This window comes from Hemiscyllium ocellatum, chromosome 42 (assembly GCF_020745735.1).
Source record: "Hemiscyllium ocellatum isolate sHemOce1 chromosome 42, sHemOce1.pat.X.cur, whole genome shotgun sequence".
Taxonomy (NCBI): Eukaryota; Metazoa; Chordata; class Chondrichthyes; order Orectolobiformes; family Hemiscylliidae; genus Hemiscyllium; species Hemiscyllium ocellatum.
In genome coordinates, this window is record NC_083442.1 from 28,303,174 (window position 1) to 28,324,310 (window position 21,137).

Consider the following 21,137-nt stretch of genomic DNA (forward strand, 5'->3'; position numbering starts at 1 on the left):
AGCTAGATGGCACTATGGCTGTTCAACTTGCCAGAAAGTGAAACCTGAATTCATGTAGTACCTTTGACTGCCTCAGGGATGCACCAAATCCTTTTGAAATGTGCTCACAGAATCCCTACAGGGTGGAAGCAGGCCATTCGGCCCATTGAGTCAACAGCAACCCTCCGAAGTGCATCCCACTCAGACCCAGCCCACCCTATCACTGCATTACTCATGGCCAGTCCACCTAACCTGCACATCTTTGGACTGGTAAAAGGTTTGGACCAAATGGGAAAAACAATGCTGTACTGTCCACTCACATCACAGTCCCTCAACCCTCACAAACAAACTGCAGCCTTACCCTCCAGCTTGCTGGGTGCAGCTGGTCAGCTACTACAATATAAAACCCAGTGTAGTGCTTTGATTGTCAAAAGTCAATAGTTCCTTGCTTTGCACGAAGCAAGTTCCCACAAATGACTACACGTAGTGAGATAGTGAATAGGAACTTAAGACAGTAGTGTAGGAGCAGAAGTAGGCCACTCAGCCCATCAAATCTGCTCTGCCAGTAAATGAGATCATGTCTGATCTGATCATCCTCAATCCACTCTCCTACCTTTTTCTTATAGCCCTTGATTCCCTTACAGATTAAATATCTACCTCAGCCATAATATGCTTAACGTCCCAGTCTCTATAGCCCTCTGCTGTAAAGAATTCCATAGATTCACTACTCATTGAAAGAAGAGATTCCTCCCCATCTATGTCCTAAATTGGTGACCCCTTATTCTGAGATTCTGTTCCCTGGTCCAGGTGTCTTCCACACGAGAAAACAATCTCTCAGCATCTATAATGTCAAGCACCTTAAGAATCCTGTATGTTACCTTGTTTATGTCGCTCTGTGTAATCCTCACCACTTAAATTCCCACCTATTTTTGTGTCATTCGCAACTTGCTGATCATACATTCATTTCTCCTCATACAAGTCATTAATATATATTGTAAACAATTATGACCCAAGCACTAATCCCTGTGACACTCCACTAGTTTCAGTTTGCCATCTCGAACATGTACCCCTCATCCCAACTCTGTCATATATTAGTTAGCTAATCCTCTGTCCCTTTTTATATACAGCCGCCAGCACCATGGCTTCTTATCTTATTAAATAGCAGACTTTTATCGAATGTCTTTTAGAATTCCAAATCTGTTATGCACCCTGCCTCTTATCTCTTTGAACAATTGTAGGTTTTACAGACATGATATCCCCTTCATGCCGACTCTGTTTGATCATCTTAATATTTTAAGTGTTCTCCTATCACCGTCCTTTATAAATACTCTAACATGTTTCTAATGACTGATGTTGAGCTAACTGGCCTATAGTTACCTGTTTTTACGTTTCCCATTTTTTGAATAAGGGCGTTACATGGGCGTTTTTTTAATTCTCTAGAACATTTCCAGAATCTCCGAACTAGAATCCTTACAGTATGGAAACAGGCCCTTAGACCCAACAAGTCCACACCGACCCTCCAAAGAGTTACCCACTCGGACCCATTCCCCTACCCAATATTTACCCCTGACTAATGCACCTAACACTATGGACAATTTGGCATGGCCAATTCACCTGACTTTGGATTGCAGGATCCAAATCTAAGGACACTTGGAAGATTACTACCACTGCATCCACTATCACTGTAGCTATTTCCTTTAATATTCTGGGGTGCATAACATTAGGTCCAGGGATATATCAGTCGTTGGTGGACAAGCAGGAGGCTGGAAGAACACAGCAAGCTAGGAAGCATCAGGGGGTGGAGAAGTCAATGTTTCGGGTGTAACCCTTCTTCAGGACTAGGATTGGGTGTAAGGGGGGGCTGCAGAAAAAGGTGAGGGTGGGGGAGGATTTTTGGTGTGGAGGAGGCAGAATGGGGAGGTAGGGATAGGTTAGCACAAGTAGAGGGTATGACCTGATTGGTCACTGGGAGGAAAGCATCCGATTGGTAGCTGAAAGGAAGGGTCAATCAGAGGAATGGAAGGGAATTGAGGGGTGGGAAGGGAAGTTATTTGAAATTGGAGAACTCAACATTGAGTCTTCCAGGCTGTAGGCTATTCGTATTAGTCTTTAGCCATATCAGGTCTGACGAAGGGTCACTGGACCCGAAACGTTACCTCTGATTTCTCTCCATAGATGCTGCCAGAACTGCTGAGTTATTCCAGCAATTTCTGCTTTAGTTTCCCAAATACTTTTTCTCCAGTGATACGCATTTCCTCTGCCGCTTTTTGGTTACTTTCTGTGTCTGAAACATGACTCGTGTCCGTTTTTTGAAGAGTGATGCAAAGTGTTTATTCATTTCGTTGTTTCCCAATATTATTTCTCCGCCTCAATCTCTGAAGGGGCCAATGTTCACTTCAACCTCTCTCTACCTTTTGTGTAAAGAATCTCTTTGTATCTTTTGTATAATAGCACAAGAACAGGAGGTGTTCCATGCTCTCATGCCTATTAGTTTAATTAGATCATGGCTGTTCATTATCTTAATTCCACTGACCCACTTTGTTGCACAATATCCAATGCCCTGATATCATAAAAAAACCCATCCAGTGAGTGTAAAATTGTTCCTGATGGCACCCCTCAAAACTCTTACTCTCATGCACCCTCCAGGTAAAATAGATCAAAACAAATTTGCACTAATATAGCACCATTCACATCCTCAGGACATCCCAAAGTGAGTCACTCTCTCAGCAGAGCAGGTAAGGGCTGTTTGGCAGTGGCTGCTTGAAGGCTCGGTGATGTTTGTTTAACGGTTTAAATTTGAATTTTTTTTTAAAAAAGCGCGGAGCGGACCCGAAAGCTGGTGTAGCGCAAGCTTACCTGGGTAAGTTGTTTTCCTATAAAGGCGCACAGGAGAGGAACCCGAGGCACTACCGAGGTAGAGCCTCCCACCCGCCCTCCTCCTCTCACCTAATAATAAGACCCGTTGTGGTAAGAAGGTAAGTGCTGCATTTTGCTTATTCTTGTGTTTAGATCTAGTTTTTTTAAGGGTTACTTTTAGAGGGATTGCAGTGAAGGCAGTGCAATGTTCCTCTTGCAACATGTATGAGGTGAGGGATGCCATGGTCGTCCCTGCTGATTACACTTGCAGGAAGTGCACCCATCTCCAACTCCTCCAAGACCGTGTCAGGGAACTGGAGCTGGAGTTGGATGAACTGCGGATCATTCGGGAGGCAGAGGGGGTCATAGATCGGAGCTTTAGGGAAGTAGTAACTCCAAAGATTGCCGACAGATGGGTGACAGTGAGGGGGACTGGGAGGAAGCAGCCAGTGCAGAGACCCCCTGCGACCGTTCCCCTCAAGAACAAGTATACCGTTTTGGATACTTGTGGGGGGGATGATTTACCAGGGGTAAGCAATGAGGTTCAGGCCTCTGGCACGGAGCCTGTCTCCGTTGCTCAGAAGGGAAGGGTGGAGAAGAGCAGAGCAATAGTTATTGGGGACTCGATAGTTCGGGGCACAGATAGGCGGTTTTGTGGGGGCGAGGGAGACTCACGTTTGGTATGTTGCCTCCCAGGTGCAAGGGTACGTGATGTCTCTGATCGTGTTTTCCGGGTCCTTAAGGGGGAGGGGGAGCAGTCCGAAGTCGTGGTCCACATTGGCACCAACGACATAGGTAGAAAGAGGGGTGAGGATGTTAGGCAGGCTTTCAGGGAGCTAGGTTGGAAGCTCAGAGTTAGAACAAACAGAGTTGTTGTCTCTGGTTTGTTACCCATGCCACGTGATAGAGAGTCGAGGAATAGGGAGAGGGAGCAGTTAAATGCGTGGCTACAGGTATGGTGCAGGAGGGAGGGATTCCAGTTTCTGGATAACTGGGGTTCTTTCTGGGGAAGGTGGGACCTCTATAAACATGATGGTCTACACCTGAACCTGAGGGGCACTAGTATCCTTAGGGGTAGGTTTGCTAGTGCTCTTTCGGGAGGTTTAAACTAACTCTGCGGGGGCATGGGAACCTAGACTGTAGCTTTAGGGTGCAGGACCTGGAGTGTAGGGAGGTTAGGAACCAGGCATCAATCTCGAAGGAGGGTGCCTGTAAACAGGAAGGTGGCTTGAAGTGTGTATACTTGAATGCAAGAAGTATACGAAATAAGGTAGGTGAACTTGCAGCGTGTGTTGGTACTTGGGAGTTCGATGTTGTGGCCATTACAGAGACGTGGGTAGAACAGGGACAAGATTGGTTGTTGCAGGTTCCAGGGTTTAAATGTTTTAGTAGGGTCAGAGGTGGGGGTAAAAGAGGGGGAGGTGTGGCATTGCTTGTCAAAGATAGTATTATAGCAGTGGAAAGGACAATGGATGAAGACTCGCCATCTGAGGTAGTTTGGGCTGAGCTTAGAAATAGGAAAGGTTAGGTCACCCTGTTAGGAGTTTTCTACAGGCCGTTAACAGTCCTAGAGATGTAGAAGAAAGGATTGCGAGGATGATTCAGGAGAAGAGTGAAAGTAATAGGGTGGTTGTTATGGGGGACTTTAACTTCCCAGATATTGACTGGGAAAGCTATAGCCCGAGTACGTTAGATGGGTTGGTGTTTGTCCAATGTGTGCAGGAGGGTTTCCTGACACAATATGTAGACAGGCCAAGAAGAAGTGAGGCCATACTGGATTTGGTTCTGGGTAACGAACCAGGCCAGGTCTTAGAATTGGAGGTAGGTGAGCACTTCGGGGACAGTGACCACAACTCGGTGACTTTTACTCTAGTGATGGAGAAGGATAAGTGTGCACTACAGGGCAAGAGTTATAGCTGTGGTCAGGGAAATTATGATGCTGTGAGGCATGACTTAGGATGCGTGGCTTGGAAAAGTAGGCTTCAAGGGAAGGGTGCAATCGATATGTGGAGCTTGTTCAACGAACAACTACTGAATGTCCTTGATAAGTATGTACCTGTCAGGCAGGGAGGAAAGAGTCGTGTGAGGGAGCCATGGTTTAATAAGGAATTGGAATCCCTTGTTAAAGGGAAGAGGGGGCCTATGTAAAGATGAGGCGTGAATGTTCAATTGGGGCGATTGAGAGTTATAAGGTAGCCAGGAAGGATCTAAAGAGAGAGCTAAGAGCAGCAAGGAGGGGACATGAAAAGTCCTTGGTTGATAGGATTAGGGAAAACCTAAAGGCTTTCTATAGGTATGTCAAGAATAAAAGGATGACTAGGGTAGGAATAGTAGTGGGAAGTTGTGTGTGGAGGCTGAAGAAATTGGGGAGACACTGAATGAATACTTTTCGTCAGTATTCAATCAGGAACAGGACATTGTGGCCGATGTGAATATTGAGTCACAATTAATTAGAATGGATGGCTTTGAGATATGTAGGGAAGAGGTGTTGGAAATTCTGGAAAGGGTGAATGTAGATATGTCCCCTGGGCCTGATGGCATTTATCCTAGGATCCTCTGGGAAGCTAGGGAGGAGACTGCAGAGCCATTGGCCTTGATTTTTATGTCCTCGTTGTCTACGGGAATAGTGCCAGAAGACTGGAGGATAGCAAATGTGGTTTCCTTGTTCAAGAAGGAGAGTAGGGATAACCCTAGTAACTATAGGCCGGTGAGTCTTAACTCTGTTGTGGGCAAAGTCTTAGAGAGAATTGTAAGGAATAGGATTTATGAACATCTGGATAGGAATAATGTGATCAAGGATAGTCAGTATGGTTTTGTGAAGGGCCGGTCGTGCCTCACAAACCTTATTGAATTCTTTGAGAAGGTGACTAAGGAGGTGGACGAGGGTAAAGCGGTAGATGTGGTGAATATGGATTTTAGTAAGGCGTTTGATAAGGTTCCCCATGGTAGGCTACTGCAAAAAATACGGAGGTATGGCATTGAGGGTGCGTTAGAGGTTTGGATTAGGAATTGGCTGGCTGGAAGAAGACAGAGGGTAGTAGTTGATGGTAAAGGTTCATCTTGGAGTGCAGTTACCAGCAGTGTTCTGCAAGGATCTGTTTTGGGACCATTGCTGTTTGTCATTTTTATAAATGACCTGGAGGAGGGTCTAGAAGGCTGGGTGAGCAAGTTTGCGGATGATACGAAAGTCGGTGGAGTTGTTGACAGTGAGGAAGGATGTGGCAGGTTACAGCGGGATATAGATAAGCTGCAGAGCTGGGCAGAAAGGTGGCAAATGGAGTTCAATGTCACTAAGTGTGAAGTGATTCACTTTGGTAAGAGTAACAAGAAGATGGAGTACTGGGCTAATGGTAGGCTACTTGGTAGTGTGGATGAGCAGAGGGATCTTGGTGTCCATGTACACAGATCTCTGAAAGTTGCCACCCAGCTAAATAGTGCTGTGAAGAAGGCATATGGTGTACTGGCTTTTATTGGTAGAGGAATTGAGTTCCGGAGTCCTGAGGTCATGTTGCAGTTGTATAAGACTCTGGTGCGGCCGCATCTGGAGTATTGTGTGCAGTTTTGGTCGCCATACTATAGGAAGGATGTGGAGGCACTGGAACGGGTGCAGAGGAGGTTTACCAGGATGTTGCCTGGTATGGTAGGAAGATTGTATGAGGAAAGGCTGAGGCACTTGGGGCTGTATTCATTGGAGAAAAGAAGGTTTAGGGGTGACTTGATAGAGGTGTACAAGATGATTAGGGGTTTAGATAGGGTTGACCATGAGAACCTTTTTCCACGTATGGACTCAGATATTACGAGGTGGCATAGCTTTAAATTAAGGGGTGGTAGATATAGGACAGACATTAGGGGTAGATTCTTTACTCAGCGAGTCGTGAGTTCATGGAATGCCCTGCCAGTAACAGTGGTGGACTCTCCCTCTTTATGGGCATTTAAACAGGCATTGGATAGGCATATGGAGGAAAGTGGGCTAGTGTAGGTTAGGTGGGCTTGGATCGGCACAACATCAAGGGCTGAAGGGCCTGTACTGCGCTGTATTTTTCTATGTTCTATGTTCTACCTTTTGAAACGTAGTCACACTCTCCTTTAAAAAGTTCAGATGGAACTGTGATGTACTGTGTTATCCAAAAGGTAATGCATCCAACAATACATCACTCCACTGGAGGGTCCATTATGATATTTGTGCTGAGGTTTCTGGAGTGGGACATTAACCCACAGCCTAATGCCTCAGTCGGCAGTGCTGTGGACAATGCCATTTGATCTCCAACTACGCAGTCTCCTCCTTTAGGCGTATTAAACACAGCAGTATACAATTCTTTGAAATGTCTGCAATTTTCACAGATAAATTTTGCCTATTGTGTTAATCCCTTGGTGCATTTTAGAAAAGTATTATCACCTAATATTTTAAATAAAATTCATGCCAAGTTTTGCATGATTTCTGATCTTTGATACAATCGACATCAATTGACAAAGAACTGTCCAAAGTCAGCTGTACCCTGTTCAAAGAAAGAGCAGGATCAAAGGGTTGAATGGCCTCATCCCAATTCCATTCCCTAATCTCTTATGATTTTATTAAGTACCACTTGACTGACAACAACTCATGGAAGGTTCCTCCCTTTCAGTTTACGTGTCAATGTCCTTGGCCAATGATTTGGTTAGTTGCATTGGAGACCAGCATGGGAGCTGCAGAACAAACCACTGTGTCAACAAGCCAATGGGGTACAAGGCCTGTTGCACCATCCAATACAATCTTGGTTGTTCTGTATCTCAACCCTGTTTCTTCACCTTGATCCCTTAACATTTCACACAAATCACTTTGATAGTTTCAGTGACCTCCAGCCTTGTGTGTTGTTTAGGAAAATGGTGTTCCATACTTTCACTCCTGTCAAGTGCTGACCTGCTGCCTGACAGTCGCCACTGTATGCACCTCCGGCCTGACAGAAAAAAAACTGCATGGCCTTTCAGAATGAGCCATGGGGACTGTTCCATCTCAGAGTAGGGGCCAATAGAATTTGGATTGGATCAATCTGATTTTCCAATGTCACGAAAGGCATCTGACAAGGATCATTCTAACGCATGAGAAAATTGTTATCCAACTTTCAAAATAACTTTGAAGCCAGTGATGCAGAGTGAAAATATTGTCTGGAAATCATCAGATGTGAAAACAAGTGTCTCATTAAAAAGCTGAAGAAGTTTTGAGTCAAGTCTACGATAGGAAACTTGATCCTTTTAGTGAACTATAAATATCACAACAAATAGCCCAGTGTTTTCAACATCTGGTACAGCAACATTTAATCTTCCAATTTTAACTGGAATTCACTGCAAGGAGAAAAGAATTGAACAGTTTCTTCATAAAAGATATCCATGTGTTGTCAATTACCAGAAAGTTTTGACAAATACAGTTTTTGAATTAAAACAAAAGAACCTTGCTGAAGAGAGAGACACATTGTCAAAGCTTTTCATCTGGCACTCAATAAAGTCAGGTGAATGGCTAAAATTTGACCATTGATGTCTAATTTGGATAAGTGGGAGGTAATCCATTTGATCAAAGGAATAAAAAGGCAACTTGTAATTGAAATGAAGGGAAACCTCTGAGTGCTTTGATGCAGAGGGATCTGGGTATCCTTGTTAATGAATCACAGAAACCTAGTGTGCAAGGACAGTAGGTAATAACAGAGGCAAGTGGAATTGTGGCATTTATTGCTAAAGGATTACAGTATTAAAGTAAGAAAATGTTGCTGCAACTATACTAGGCTTTAGTGAGACCGCAGCTGAAGTATTACGTACAATTCTGCTCCACTCAAGGACGATGTAGTTGTACTAAAGGCAGTTTGGGGGAGGGTCACTAGATCGATTCCAAAGATGAGAGGTTTGTCTTATTGATAGAGATTGAGCAATTTAGACCAATATTTTCTAGAGTTTAGAGGAATAATAAGAAATATGACTGAAATGTATAAGATACTGATGGGGATTGATAAAGGAGATGCAGAAGGAATGTTTTCTCATGTCGAGCAATCTGGAATGAGAGGTTATAGTTTTAGGATACGGGGTAGAACAGATATGACGAGAAATTACTTCTCCCAAAGGGTCGTGAACCTGTGGAATTCACTCCCCCAGGGTGCAGTGGGTACTGGGTACATTCAGTAAATAGAAGGAGGTGATAGGCAGGTTTTCCATGAGTAATGGGGTGAAGGGCTGTGGGGAGTGGGCAGGGGAGTGGAGTTGAGTCTGAGATGAGATCAGCCATAATCGTATTGAATGACGGAGCAGGCTAGAGGGGCTGAATGGCTGACTCCTTCTCCTAGATATTATGTCCTGATTCTTATCAGGACAGTCACCAAGAATACCAAATTTCAAACAATCACCACAGTCTGTACTGTAAGAGAAAATAAATTTGTTGACAACTCAACCCTGATTGGGTGGGACATTGCCATGGAGAAAGCAATGGGGAACTACAGTTTGCCCCAATCTCCCAGGTAATTCCAAAAAGGCTGGAACAGATTCTTTTTGTTTGTAGAGAACAGATTAATGAGATGATGTTCTCCAGTTCCATTTGAACAGTGTAGCAGTCAGAGAATGAGGAGGCCAGGCTTGGAAGGAAGGTGAAAGTAGCAAGTGAGTGGAAGCTCAGGATTATTCAGATATTTAATGCTTAAAACTGCATCGTAAGGAGAAATGACTTTTATTATTGACTTCAGTAACTAGTAAGGAGGGTGGTGCAGGTTGAAAAGTTTCCACCAATTGTTAAAATCCTCCACATAATTATTACCTTTACAGCCAGTGTTTGCTGCTGCATCACTCGTACTTGAACCTTGAACATGTACATGGTTTAAAAGTCACAATAATGATTTACATTGAGTGGTTGCGGCCATTGTCAGTGTGAGCTTAACCCAAATGTGGAGGCACCGATGTTGGATTAGGGTGGACAAAATCAGAAGTCACATGACACCTGACTTCAAAAACAGACTTCAAATAAACCTGTTGGTCTTTAACCTGGTGTTGTATGACTTCTGAGGTTAATCTAAGGGGAAGCCAAATAAATATGAAGGAGAGGGGAAGAGAAGAACAAGGTAATATGGTGAGAGGAAGGGGCATGTGAGGGGGTCCGAGGGAACATAGACATTAGTACAACTCAGTTGGGCCAAATGTCCTGTTCCTCAGCTCTGTAATGCAGATAATGTTCTGTACAATTTCTTGGATTTCCGCATCCTTTTAAGATCTTCCTAATTTCAATTGGTTGTTTTGAAGACAGATAGAGCCCTCGATGAATACAAAGGTAGCAGGAAAGAACTCAAACAAGGAATTAGGAGGGCTAAGAGGGGTCTTAACATGTCTTTGACAAACAGAATGAAGGAAAATCCCAAGGAGTTTTACACGCACATAAGGAGCAAGAGGGTAGTGAGGGAAATGGTCGGCCCACTCAAGGACAAAAGGAGGGAATTTATGCGTGGAGCTGGAGGAAGTGGGTGAGCTCTTTAACAAAACTTTATATCTGTATTCACCAAAGAGAAAGACCTGGTGGATGGCGAATCTCGGGAGGGGGATGTCAATATAATTAAGGAGGTAGTGTTGAGTATTTAAAAAGCATTAAGGTAGATCAGTCCCCGGGACCTGATGGGATCTATCCCAGAATGCTGAGGGAGGCAGGAAAGGAGATTGCTGGGACCTTGTTCGAAATCTTTGTATCCTATTTAGTCACAGGAGAGGTCCCAGAAAACTGAAAAATAGTCAACATTGTTCCTTTGTTTAATTAGGGCAACAGGGAAAATCTGGGAAATGACATCCAGTGAGCCCCTTCATCAGTGGTAGGGAAATTATTGGAGAAGATTCTTAGGAACAGGATATATTCATAGTTGGAAAAACATGGACTTATCAGGGATAAGTGACATGGCTTTGTTTGGGAAGGTCGTGTCACACAAATTTGATTAATTTTTTTTGAGGAATTGACAGTGGGGAGTGATGAGGGCAGTAGATGCTGTCTACATGGACTTTAGCCATGTCTTTGACAAGATCCCTCATGGCAGGCTGATATGAAAGGTAAAGTCACTTGGGATCTTGGTGAGTTGGTAAGATGGGAACAGAACTGGATTAGTCACAGAAGACAGAGCGTAGCAGTGGAAGGGTGTTTTTCTGACTGGAGATCTATGACCAGTGGTTTTCCACAGGGATCAGTGCTGGGACCCCTGTTGTTTGTAATATAAACAAATGGAGGAGAATGTGGATCACCACCCTAGTAAATTTGTGGATGAGCCAAAGGTTGAAGGAGTTGCAGGTAGTGAGGAGGATTACCAGTGGATACAGTAGTAAGTGGCAATACAAGTGGATAAGGTGGTCAAGAGGCATATTTTACATACTTGCATGTTAATGAAACAAAACCTGCAACCCATTCTGAAAGATGAAAGACTTAACAGCAATCTAAGTTTGTTCAATATATTGTTTCAGTTGCATGACACTGTAATCTTTTGCTATAAATTCTATGTCTTACAATCCTGCTCCGTAGCCACCTGTTGAAGGAGCAGCACTCCAAAAACTAGTACTTCCAAATAAACCTGTTGGACGATAACCTGGAGTTGTCTGGTTTTTAAGTTTGTCCACCCCAGTCCAACACCGGCACCCCCACAAGAAGGCGTATGTCATACTTGCCTTCATCAGTCAGGACATTCAGTATAAAAATTGACAGGTCATGTTGCAGCTGAGGGAGTTTCAGTGTAGCTCAGTGAATAGTGCAGAGCGTACCTTCAGGAATGCATCGACCAAGGACAAATCTGTAACCCTTGCAACATTTCTTCCTGAAAGTAGAGAAACAAAGATTAGTATGCTGCATGTTGATTCCATCATTTGCAGTGCTCTAGATCCTGAAGGGAGTTAGGGAACCTGTCATAACCCCACACGATCAGCAAGTATTTCAGGTTAGCTCATTGGATAGCATTCCCCTTTGTGCTGGACGTTGGTGTGTTTATGTCCCATCCCAGAACGAGAGCATGAGAATTCTGGTTACTGTATTACAGGAAGGGTATAGAACAGAGGAGGCTGAGAGGTGATGCAGTTGAGGTGTACAAAACAATGAAGTGCTGAGCGAAGTGTTGCACTGCTAGAGATGCTGGCATTTAGACAAGAGGTTAAGATGAGGCTCTGCCTCTTGGATGAAGGTGAACGAAGAGAAGGGAGTTTAATTTGATTTTGATTTGATTTATTATTGTCACATGTACTGAGATACAGTGAAAAGTATTGTTTTGCATGCTATCCTGGCAAATCATATCTTGCCAAAGTACATCAGGGTAATAGAATGGAATAGAGAATATAATTTACAGCTAAAGAGAAGTTGCAGAGAAAGATCAACTCTAATATGTGAGAGATCCATTCTGATAACAGCGGGGAGGAAGCTCTTCTTGAATCAGTTGATACATGTTATCAAACTTTAGTATTTTCTGCCTGATGGAAGAGGATGAAAGAGAGTATAACCTGGGTTGGGAGGGGTCTTTGATTATATTGTTTGCTTTCCTGAGGCAGCAGGAAGTATAGATGGAGCCAATGGAAGGAGGGCTGGTTTCTGTGATGAACTGGGCTGTGTTCACAACTCTCTATAATTTCTTTTTCCTGAACCAAAGTGACTAGAGAACAGGTGATATGGTTGTTAACGATATCTGTGGAACCTTTCTGTGCACATAGCTTTTTCAATCATGTTTGTCAATCATGAATGGTGAGCATCTCTGGCTGGGTCAGCATCTATTGTCCATCCCTCCCTGCCCTTGGGAGTGTGGTGAGCTGCCTTCTCGAACCACTGCAGTCCACATGCTGTAGGTAGACACATAGTACTGTAAAGGAGGGAGTTCCAGGATTTTGACACAGTGACACTGATCAGTGATATATTTCCAAGACAGGATGGTGAGGATCTTAGAAAGAAACGTCAAGGTAGTGTTTTCCCCTGTATCTGCTGCCCGTGTCCTTCTGTGCTGTAGAGGCTACAGGTTTGGCGGGTGCTTTTGGAGGACCCTTGGAGAATTACTGTAATGCATCTTGTAGATGGTACATACTGCTGCCACTGTGCATGGGTGAGTAGAGAGAGTGAATATTAATGCAGGTGGATGCCACATTTCCTATGTTACAATGATGATTACATCTCAAAAAATGACTTTCTTGCTTGTAAAGATGTTGGGACATTGTGTGGCTGTGAGAGGTACTGGATCAAATGCAAATTTTATTTTTCTTGCTCAAACAGAATAGTGCGGAATTTAATCTTGATCTCACTGTTGTGCAAAATTGATGTCAAAACTGTCCAAAAAAAAAGATATGGTTGCTTTCCATAGCAACAACACCAGATACTGTGGGTGCAGGATTCAGGAAAGTTTCACAAGTGCTTTGTTTTGAAGAAACTGCTCCATCTATCAGAGACAGAGACACCTCTAGCATGGCAACAGGCCCTTAGGCTCAACTTGCCCATGCTGTTCCAGTTCTCACCATTAAATTAGTTCCATTTTGTCTGTGTTTGGTCTGTATCACATCCATGTACCTGTCTAAATGCTTCTTAAACATCAAAATTGTACTCGCCTCCACCACTACCTCTGACAGTCTATTCCAGGCACTCTCCACCCTCTGTGTGAAAACATTGACCCTTTTGTATCTCTCCCACCTCACCTTAAGCCTATGCCCTTTGGTTTTAAACTTCCTCACCGTGCGGAAAAGCTGTTGGCTATCTACTTTATCCATGTCCCTCATGATTTTATAGACCTCTATAAGGTCACCCCTCAGCCTCCTATGCTCCAGAGCAAAACATCCAGCCTATCCAGCCTCTCCTTATAACTCAAACCCTCCAGTCCAGGCACCGTCCGAGTAAATCTTTTCTACGCTCTTTCTAGTTTAGTAATATCCTTTCTATAGTAGGGCGACAGGAACTGCATGCAGTACTCCAAATGTGGCCTCACCAATGTCTTGTACAGCTGCAACAAGACATCCCAGCTCCTATGCTCTGATTACACATCCCTGGACACTCTGGGCAATTTAGCATGGCCACCCAACCTGCTCATCTTTGGACTGTGGGAGAAAGCCCAGGCAGACACAGGGAGATTGGTGACTGTCTGTGTGGAGTTTGCACAAACTCTGGAATCGTTCACGGGTCCCTGGCATTGTAATAGGCTGATTTATGAGGATGACTGATAAATGGGTCTCCTGTGAAACTGTACTGCAAAATGAAGATAGACAGTGCATGGATAAGATGAATAAAAATGGTTCTTCACTGGAGCAGAGTCAAACTTGTTTTTTTTAAATTCATTCATAGGATTTGTATTGCTGGCTGGACCAGTATTGAATGCACATCCCTTAGAATCACCCACATTGATGTTGGTCTCGAGTTACATGTAGGGCAGACCACGTAGGGATGACAGTTTCCTTCCTAAAGGATATTAGCGAACCAGATGGGTGGCACGGTGGCACAGTGGTTAGCACTGCTGCCTCACAGCACCTGAGACCCGGGTTCAATTCCTGACTCAGGCGACAAACTGTGTGGAGTTTGCACATTCTCCCCGTGTCTGCGTGGGTTTCCTCCGGGTGCTCCGGTTTCCTCCCACAGTCCAAAGATGTGCAGGTCAGGTGAATTGGCCATGCTAAGTTGCCCATAGTGTTAGGTAAGGGGTAAATGTAGGGGTATGGGTGGGTTGCGCTTCGGCGTGTCGGTGTGGACTTGTTGGGCCGAAGGGCCTGTTTCCACACTGTAAGTAATCTAATCAGATCAACAATGGCTTCATGATCATCATGAGACTTTTCATTCTGGACTTTTGTTTTTTTCTGGAGATGGTTGGATTTAAATGGAGGTTCCCCAGAAACCTTATCTGGCTCTCTGGGATTAAGAGCTGAGTGATAACACTACAAAGCCGTTGCCTCCACACAGTTCGTGGTTATTGAAATGTTTCAGAAAGACCCAAGTCACCATTCAGCAAGTACTGAGTGCCAGTGATACCATCTTATCACTGCTGTTTGAAGTTGATCTCTCTCTCCCCACATCCTGAGGAAACAGGGAGAAAGCAAGATTGTAGCAACATCATAAGCAGCTATTTCCTGTGAAGGCTGTCTGGAGGACTATACCCCAGATCAAGTGGAAAAACTTTCTCCCCACCAACTGCCACGTTGAATTTGCTGCACTTGGGTTGAAGCTGCAGAATTCTCAGGCTCTCAACACTAAGATTGGAGAGGGGGGTGGCAGGGTGATGGACACATCCACATTCCTTGTGGATAATTCAAACTGTATGAGTTTCATCATAAACCCTCTACTCTTTTATGGAGCTTGTGTGTCACTAGCAAGGCGTGCACTTTATTGCTCGTTCCTAACTGAACCAAATGGTGTGTTTGGTCATTTCACAGGGCAGTTTGAGAGTTAACCTGGTGTAGTGGTAGCATCCTAACCCAGACCAAGAGGTCCATGTTCAAGTCCCACCTGCTCCAGAGGTGTGTCACAACATCTTTGAGTGAGTTGGTTAGAAAATTAGGTTAATGAGACAGTTTTTCTTCACAAAAAGAATTAACTATATTGCTGTGGGTCTGGAGTCAACGTCGTCCAGAACAACTAAGGATAGCAGGTTTCCTTGACAAAGATTAGATTACTTACAGTGTGGAAACAGGCCCTTCGGCCCAACAAGTCCACACCGACCCGCAGAAGCGCACCCACCCAGACCCATTCCCCTACATTTACCCCTGCACCATGCAATTTAGCATGGGCCAATTCACCTGACCCGCACATCTTTAGACTGTGGAAGGAAACCGGAGCACCCGGAGGAAACCCACGCAGACACGGGGAGAATGTGCAAACTCCACACAGTCAGTCGCCTGAGGTGGGAACTGAACTCAGGTCTCTGGCGCTGTGAGGCAACAGTGCTAACCACTGTGCCACCGTGCCACCCATAAAGCTCATTAGTGAACCAGATGGATTGTACATTGAATAGTTTTCTTGGTCACCATTACATTCATATTTTCATTTATTGAACTTAAATGCCTCCAGCCACCACGGTGTGTTCTGAACCTACATCCCAGAACTTTAGCCTAGGTCTTTGGATCACTCGTACAGTGATAATGCCATTATGTCACTGTCTACTGAGGAGATGCCTGTTGATACCCATTACCTAAGGGGAGGTGATGACCTCGTGGTATCATTGCTGGGCTGTGAACCCAGAGACTCAGACCATCTTCCAGGGACCCAGGTTGAAATCCCACTGCAGTAGATGGTGGAATTTGAATCTAATAAAAATCTGAAATTAAGAGAGTAATGATTGTCAACTGTTTGGGGAAAAAACCCATCTGGTTCACTAATGTCCTTTAGGGAAGGAAATCTGCCAAGGTTATCTGGTCTGGTCTACATATGACTCAGACCCAATGTGGTTGACTCTGAGCTACCCTCTGGACAGTTAGGGATGGGCAATAAATGCTGCCTAGCTATTGACACCCTCATGCCATGAATGAATTTTAAAAAGCCCTGGACTGAGTTATTGGATGCCTCTTTGCACATGTCTTACCGAGTTGATAGAAGCAGATTGGGAAACAAATTGAATCTAAAGATGAGTTGGACAAGTTAGCTATACTTAATGTGATTCACCAATGTCTCAGCTAGTTGGACCTGTTGGTCACATCTGCAGGACTCAAGGAAGCCCCATTCTTCACATTTTGGCTTTTTCCCTTTGGCCGAACATTGGTGTCCATGCCTTCAGCTACCTTAGGCCCCAGTTCTAGAAATCCCTCGACCCTTTTGCCTCTCTCTCTCTCTCTCTCTCTCTCCCCTCCATTAAAACACTACTTTAATAAACACTGCCTAACTAAGCCTGTGCTAACTTGACTAAAGTGGCTCAATGTCAAATGTTTATCCCTTTGAAGTGGCTTGAGACATTTTATTTTGTTAAAGGTTCTATACCAATGCAAATGGTTGTTGTTGATGATGACTCTGAAAGGCACCAGTTAAAGTTTCCATGCATTATGTAGCTCACTGGTAACGCAAGGAATCATTTTGTGGACAATGTTACAATGTTAAAATGTAAACTAACACTGTTGACCTTGAACCCACTCCACAGAACCAAGTTAGCAACAACCAATGTAAAATGAACTTTAAAAGCCTCTGAACACTATAGGCTCACGAGATAAGAACTGCTCTAAAACAGGCAACTTCATTGAAGAAGCAGGTGACAATAGCTTTAGTTAGACAGCGGTACACTGGGCTGGGCTGGAAGGTTTGCTAGAGAGGTTGAAGTGAAACTGTGTCCTGACATTCTGTCCCCTACATTAAAGTTCCTCCAGCAATCAGTGATGTCCACTGAAAGCCATACCTTGCCCTTGCTTCTAATCTCTCCCCCATCCCCTCCCATCTAACCAGTGACCCCTTCCCCTCATCCCACTCCACCTTCATTCAGCCCTTGGCCTGAGATGTGCAACTAGCCATCAGGCTCTCTGGTGCAGTACCATCAACAGCCACTATACCTCCTTGGCGGTGATGGGCACAGAGAGAGGTGTTGACCCTCAAACGGCAAAGAGACAAGAGTGGGCAGCCCTCCAACTGCAGAGCCTCAATCCTTGGGGTGGGTCACTTCCACCCAGTGGAGAGTCACCTCACCTTAGGCAAGGGGTACGTTTGAGAAGGAGAATCCTTCATGGTAGCCTCAGTCGGTGTGGGAATGGGACCCAAGCTCTTGGTGTCTCTCTGAATTGCAAACCAGCCATCGCTAGAAGAGTCAACAGTGGGCTTTCACTGCATCTTCAGCCAATGTGTGAAGCCCTGCAGTTGCGTGAGGTAATGGTTCCGAAAAACGTAACGTTTTGCCTGGTCTGATTATCCATCTCTGGGTGGAATATCAGTTAGATTCTGGCACAGTCTCCTGATGGAGACAGATTGTCTTCTCTCATTAATAATAGTTACTTTGCTGAAGGTGTTGCCTAACCTGTTATTGTTATGTGTTAAACTACACCTTGTAATGGAATACAAGATTCCCTTCTGTTGAGACTCATGCATGCTGCAGCCTCCCCCATAGATTCCTAAACAGGTAAAGTTGCCATTGTCCCCGCGGGCTGCTCTTTCATTACAGTGAGATGTTTGGTAGTGGTTTAACCTGGATGTTATCACGCCTCAGACAAGGGGAAAGGTTGAGAGAGAGTCCTTCATGGTAACCTCAGTCAGTGCAGGAATTGAACCCATGCTTTTGGTGTCACTCTGTATTGCAAACCAGCCACCCAGTGAACTGAGCTCACCAACTGCCCCCCCCCCCCCCCGAGCATTGGAAGGAGGAGTGGTGGCAGGACTCTACTCAGACATGGCTGGGTGGCAATGCAGAGTGACACCAACAGCATTGGTTCAATTCCCGCACCGGCTGAGGCAACAATGAAGGATCTCCTTCTCAAACCCTCCCCTCGCCTGAGGCATGGTGGTCCTCAGGTTAAACTCACCACCAGTCATCTCCGTCTGATGAGAGATCAGCCCTGTGATCTAGTAAGATGATGGTGACTTTACCTTTTACTTTTAGTGGTTGTTACCCAGGCATAGCAACCTGTTATAACTCCCATCACCTCCGTTAGATATCACTCATCTCTTTTTTTCAACCAGTTGTATTGCCATTCCCTTCAGCCTGTTACACCATGTGGTGTCTCTGCCCTATACCATGTCACAGAGCTTCTCCTTTATTCTTCTTCCAGAACCTTCCCCCTTTCGCTTGCTCAAAACCACCTCTGACCTCTCAGTTCTGGTCAAAGGTTATGGACCTGGAACATCAGTTCCGTTTTTCTCTCCCTCTCTGCCGTTTCTGCCTGACCTGCTGCAATTGTATGTTTTTATTTCAGATCTCCAACAACTGCAGTGTTGTGAAAACCAAAAGAACTGCAGATGCTGGAAATCAGAAACAAAAACAGAAGTTGCTGGAAAAGCTGAGCAGGTCTGGCAGCATTGTTGGAGAGAAACCAAGAGTTACATCCTCAGAACTGATGGGAGCGAGGAAAATGTCGGTTAATATGCAGAAGATAGGGTGGGGGGAGGATGTAAGGAGTAAATGATAGGTGGGGATAGAGCGCAGTAAGAGAGGAGAACAGTTGGACAGATAAAGGAGTGGATAACGATCTGGCTAGGAGGGTGAGTATCTATCAATGCGGACTATTACTGGCTAACAATGGGTTTTGTGTAATAGCAGTATTGTGCTGGGATGTAAGTGTGCTGTTCAACCTCAATCATCTTCGTTCATCACTGGTATAATATCAGGCTCTGTTTTGGATGGGGACAAGGAGACAGTGAGCCATAAGTGATTAAGATGAATGCAGTGCTGCAAGAAAGTCACATGCAAACTGGTGATGCCAATTCTTGCCAAGTCAAACTCAAAGTAGTCCTCCACAAATCCCTGAAAATTATTGTGACAGGAGCTGCTGTAGAGGGTGCAGCAAAACATACTAGCTGACCCAAGGTGCTTTTTGCTATGATATAAATTATTAACGTGCAAGCGCACTATTACCTTAGTTTACAGACAATAACAGATGGTGCTAAAGCAACAAAGACTCTGAGAAAGTAGCTGCAGAAGTAGGGATTGTCCAGAAGGTGGAGCAGTGGCTCTGCAGTCATTGGAATAATCCAGCATGGGGCTCCCTACCAGAGAAAGTTTGCAGCAACTTTATTCAGTTTCAGAGTAAATATTAAGTGTTAATGTTACACACAGTGACTGGATGGATAGAGCAAATGTTGAAAAACTGTTTACTGTTGGCAGGAGAGTCAGTAACCAGAGGACAATGTGGTTAAGGCAAAAGTGAGGACTGCAGATGGGAGATCAGAGTGGTGCTGGAAATGCACAGCAGTTCAGGCAGTATCCGAAGACCATGAAAATCGACGTTTCAGGCAAAAACCCTTCATCAACGTGGTTAAGGTTACTGGCAAAGAAACTAGTGGTGATATGAGGCAAAGACCTATTTACGCAGCCCAGCTGTTCTAGCCTGGAATTCACAGCCTGGGATGGCAGTGCAAGCAGATTCAATACTACCTTTTCAAAAGGGAACTAAATATTTAACACTGAATTGTTTGTAGGGCTACAGGGAAAGAGCAGGGGAGTGGGACTAATTAGATCGCTCTTGCAAAGTTTTGGCACAATGGGCTGAATGGCCACAGTCTGTGATATAAAGTTCTGTGATTCTGCACTAAGTTTAGGATCTGTGTCAATCTCTGAGATTTGCCTAGCTAGCCAATGTGACTGCTCGTCTTCTTTTTGCAAGCTCAGTGTTTTGCATTGCTCCCAGTTTGGAAAGATTGAGAAACAAGGTGAGACAGGACAAGAAGTATCGGGGTTAGACACCTGGAAACATAGAAAAGGCATTCACCCCCTTGATTCTGCTCCCCCATTCAACATGATCATGGCTGATCATCCAACTCAGTCCCCTGGTCCCACTTTCCCTCTTTGATCCCTTTGGCCCTCAGAACTACATCAGACTCTTTCCTGAAAACTTTCAACGTTTTGTGTGACTAGATTGGGTTGGGGTATCTGGTCAGCATGGACGGGTTGGACCAAAGGGTCTGTTCCAGAGGCTCATCGCACTTGGGTGACAAAATTTCTCCTCATCTCAGTCCTAGGTGCCTTAACCCTGTGACCCCTAGTCCAGCCATGTTACTGTGGGTGTGGAGTTACAGATACGTCTGGTGATGGATTCCAGATTTCCTTCCCGAAAGGACTTTGGACGTGGGTATTGTCAGCAATTGGTGATAGTCCCAGGGTCACCGTCACTGGGATGAGCTTTATATATTCATTTTAATTTAAACCAGCCCGGGAAAGGTTTGCCCTCATCTGCCTGTATTAATCGACTCACTGAGCCGTGGCTGTTTTAGAGCAGAGTGAGGGAAGAACGATGCTCGATGTATGGAATGAGCTGCCAGAGGAAGTGGTGAAAACTGGTACAATTGCAACATTTAAGAGGCATTTGGATGGGTATATGAATGGGCTTTTGCCCGAAACGTCGATTTCGCTGCACTTTGGATGCTACCTGAACTGCTGTGCTCTTACAGCACCACTAGTCCAGAATCTGTGTATATGAATAGGACGAGTTTGGAGGGATATGAGCTGGGTGCTGGCAAGTGGGACTAGGTTGGGTTGGGATATCTGGTCGGCATGGACGAGTTGGACCAAAGGGTCTGTTTCCATGCTGTACATCTCTATGACTCTATTCCAGCTCCAGGACCTGATTCACATGTCAACTCTTCACATACACATGATGTGGGAGCTTGCTGTGTGTAAATTGACTGCTGCATTTCCTTCAGACAACCGTGACGACATCTTCAAAGTAATTTCACAAGTAAATGGCCTCTGTTGATCATC

At 44.7% G+C, this 21,137-nt stretch overlaps 1 protein-coding gene and 1 long non-coding RNA gene across 3 annotated transcripts in view; one reads left to right on the forward strand and one right to left on the reverse strand.

Moving 5' to 3' along the window:
- The window catches only part of LOC132834820 (uncharacterized), a 149,487-nt gene that overhangs the window by 86,105 nt on the left and 42,245 nt on the right, over positions 1 to 21,137 (forward strand). The window lies entirely within an intron of this gene.
- The window catches only part of LOC132834651 (collagen and calcium-binding EGF domain-containing protein 1-like), a 159,669-nt gene that overhangs the window by 53,243 nt on the left and 85,289 nt on the right, over positions 1 to 21,137 (reverse strand). For both annotated transcript variants that reach the window (XM_060853571.1, XM_060853570.1), the window contains exon 3: positions 11,572 to 11,624. In XM_060853571.1, coding sequence (XP_060709554.1) covers positions 11,572 to 11,624 — 53 coding nt within the window. The remainder of the gene's footprint in view (positions 1 to 11,571; positions 11,625 to 21,137) is intronic.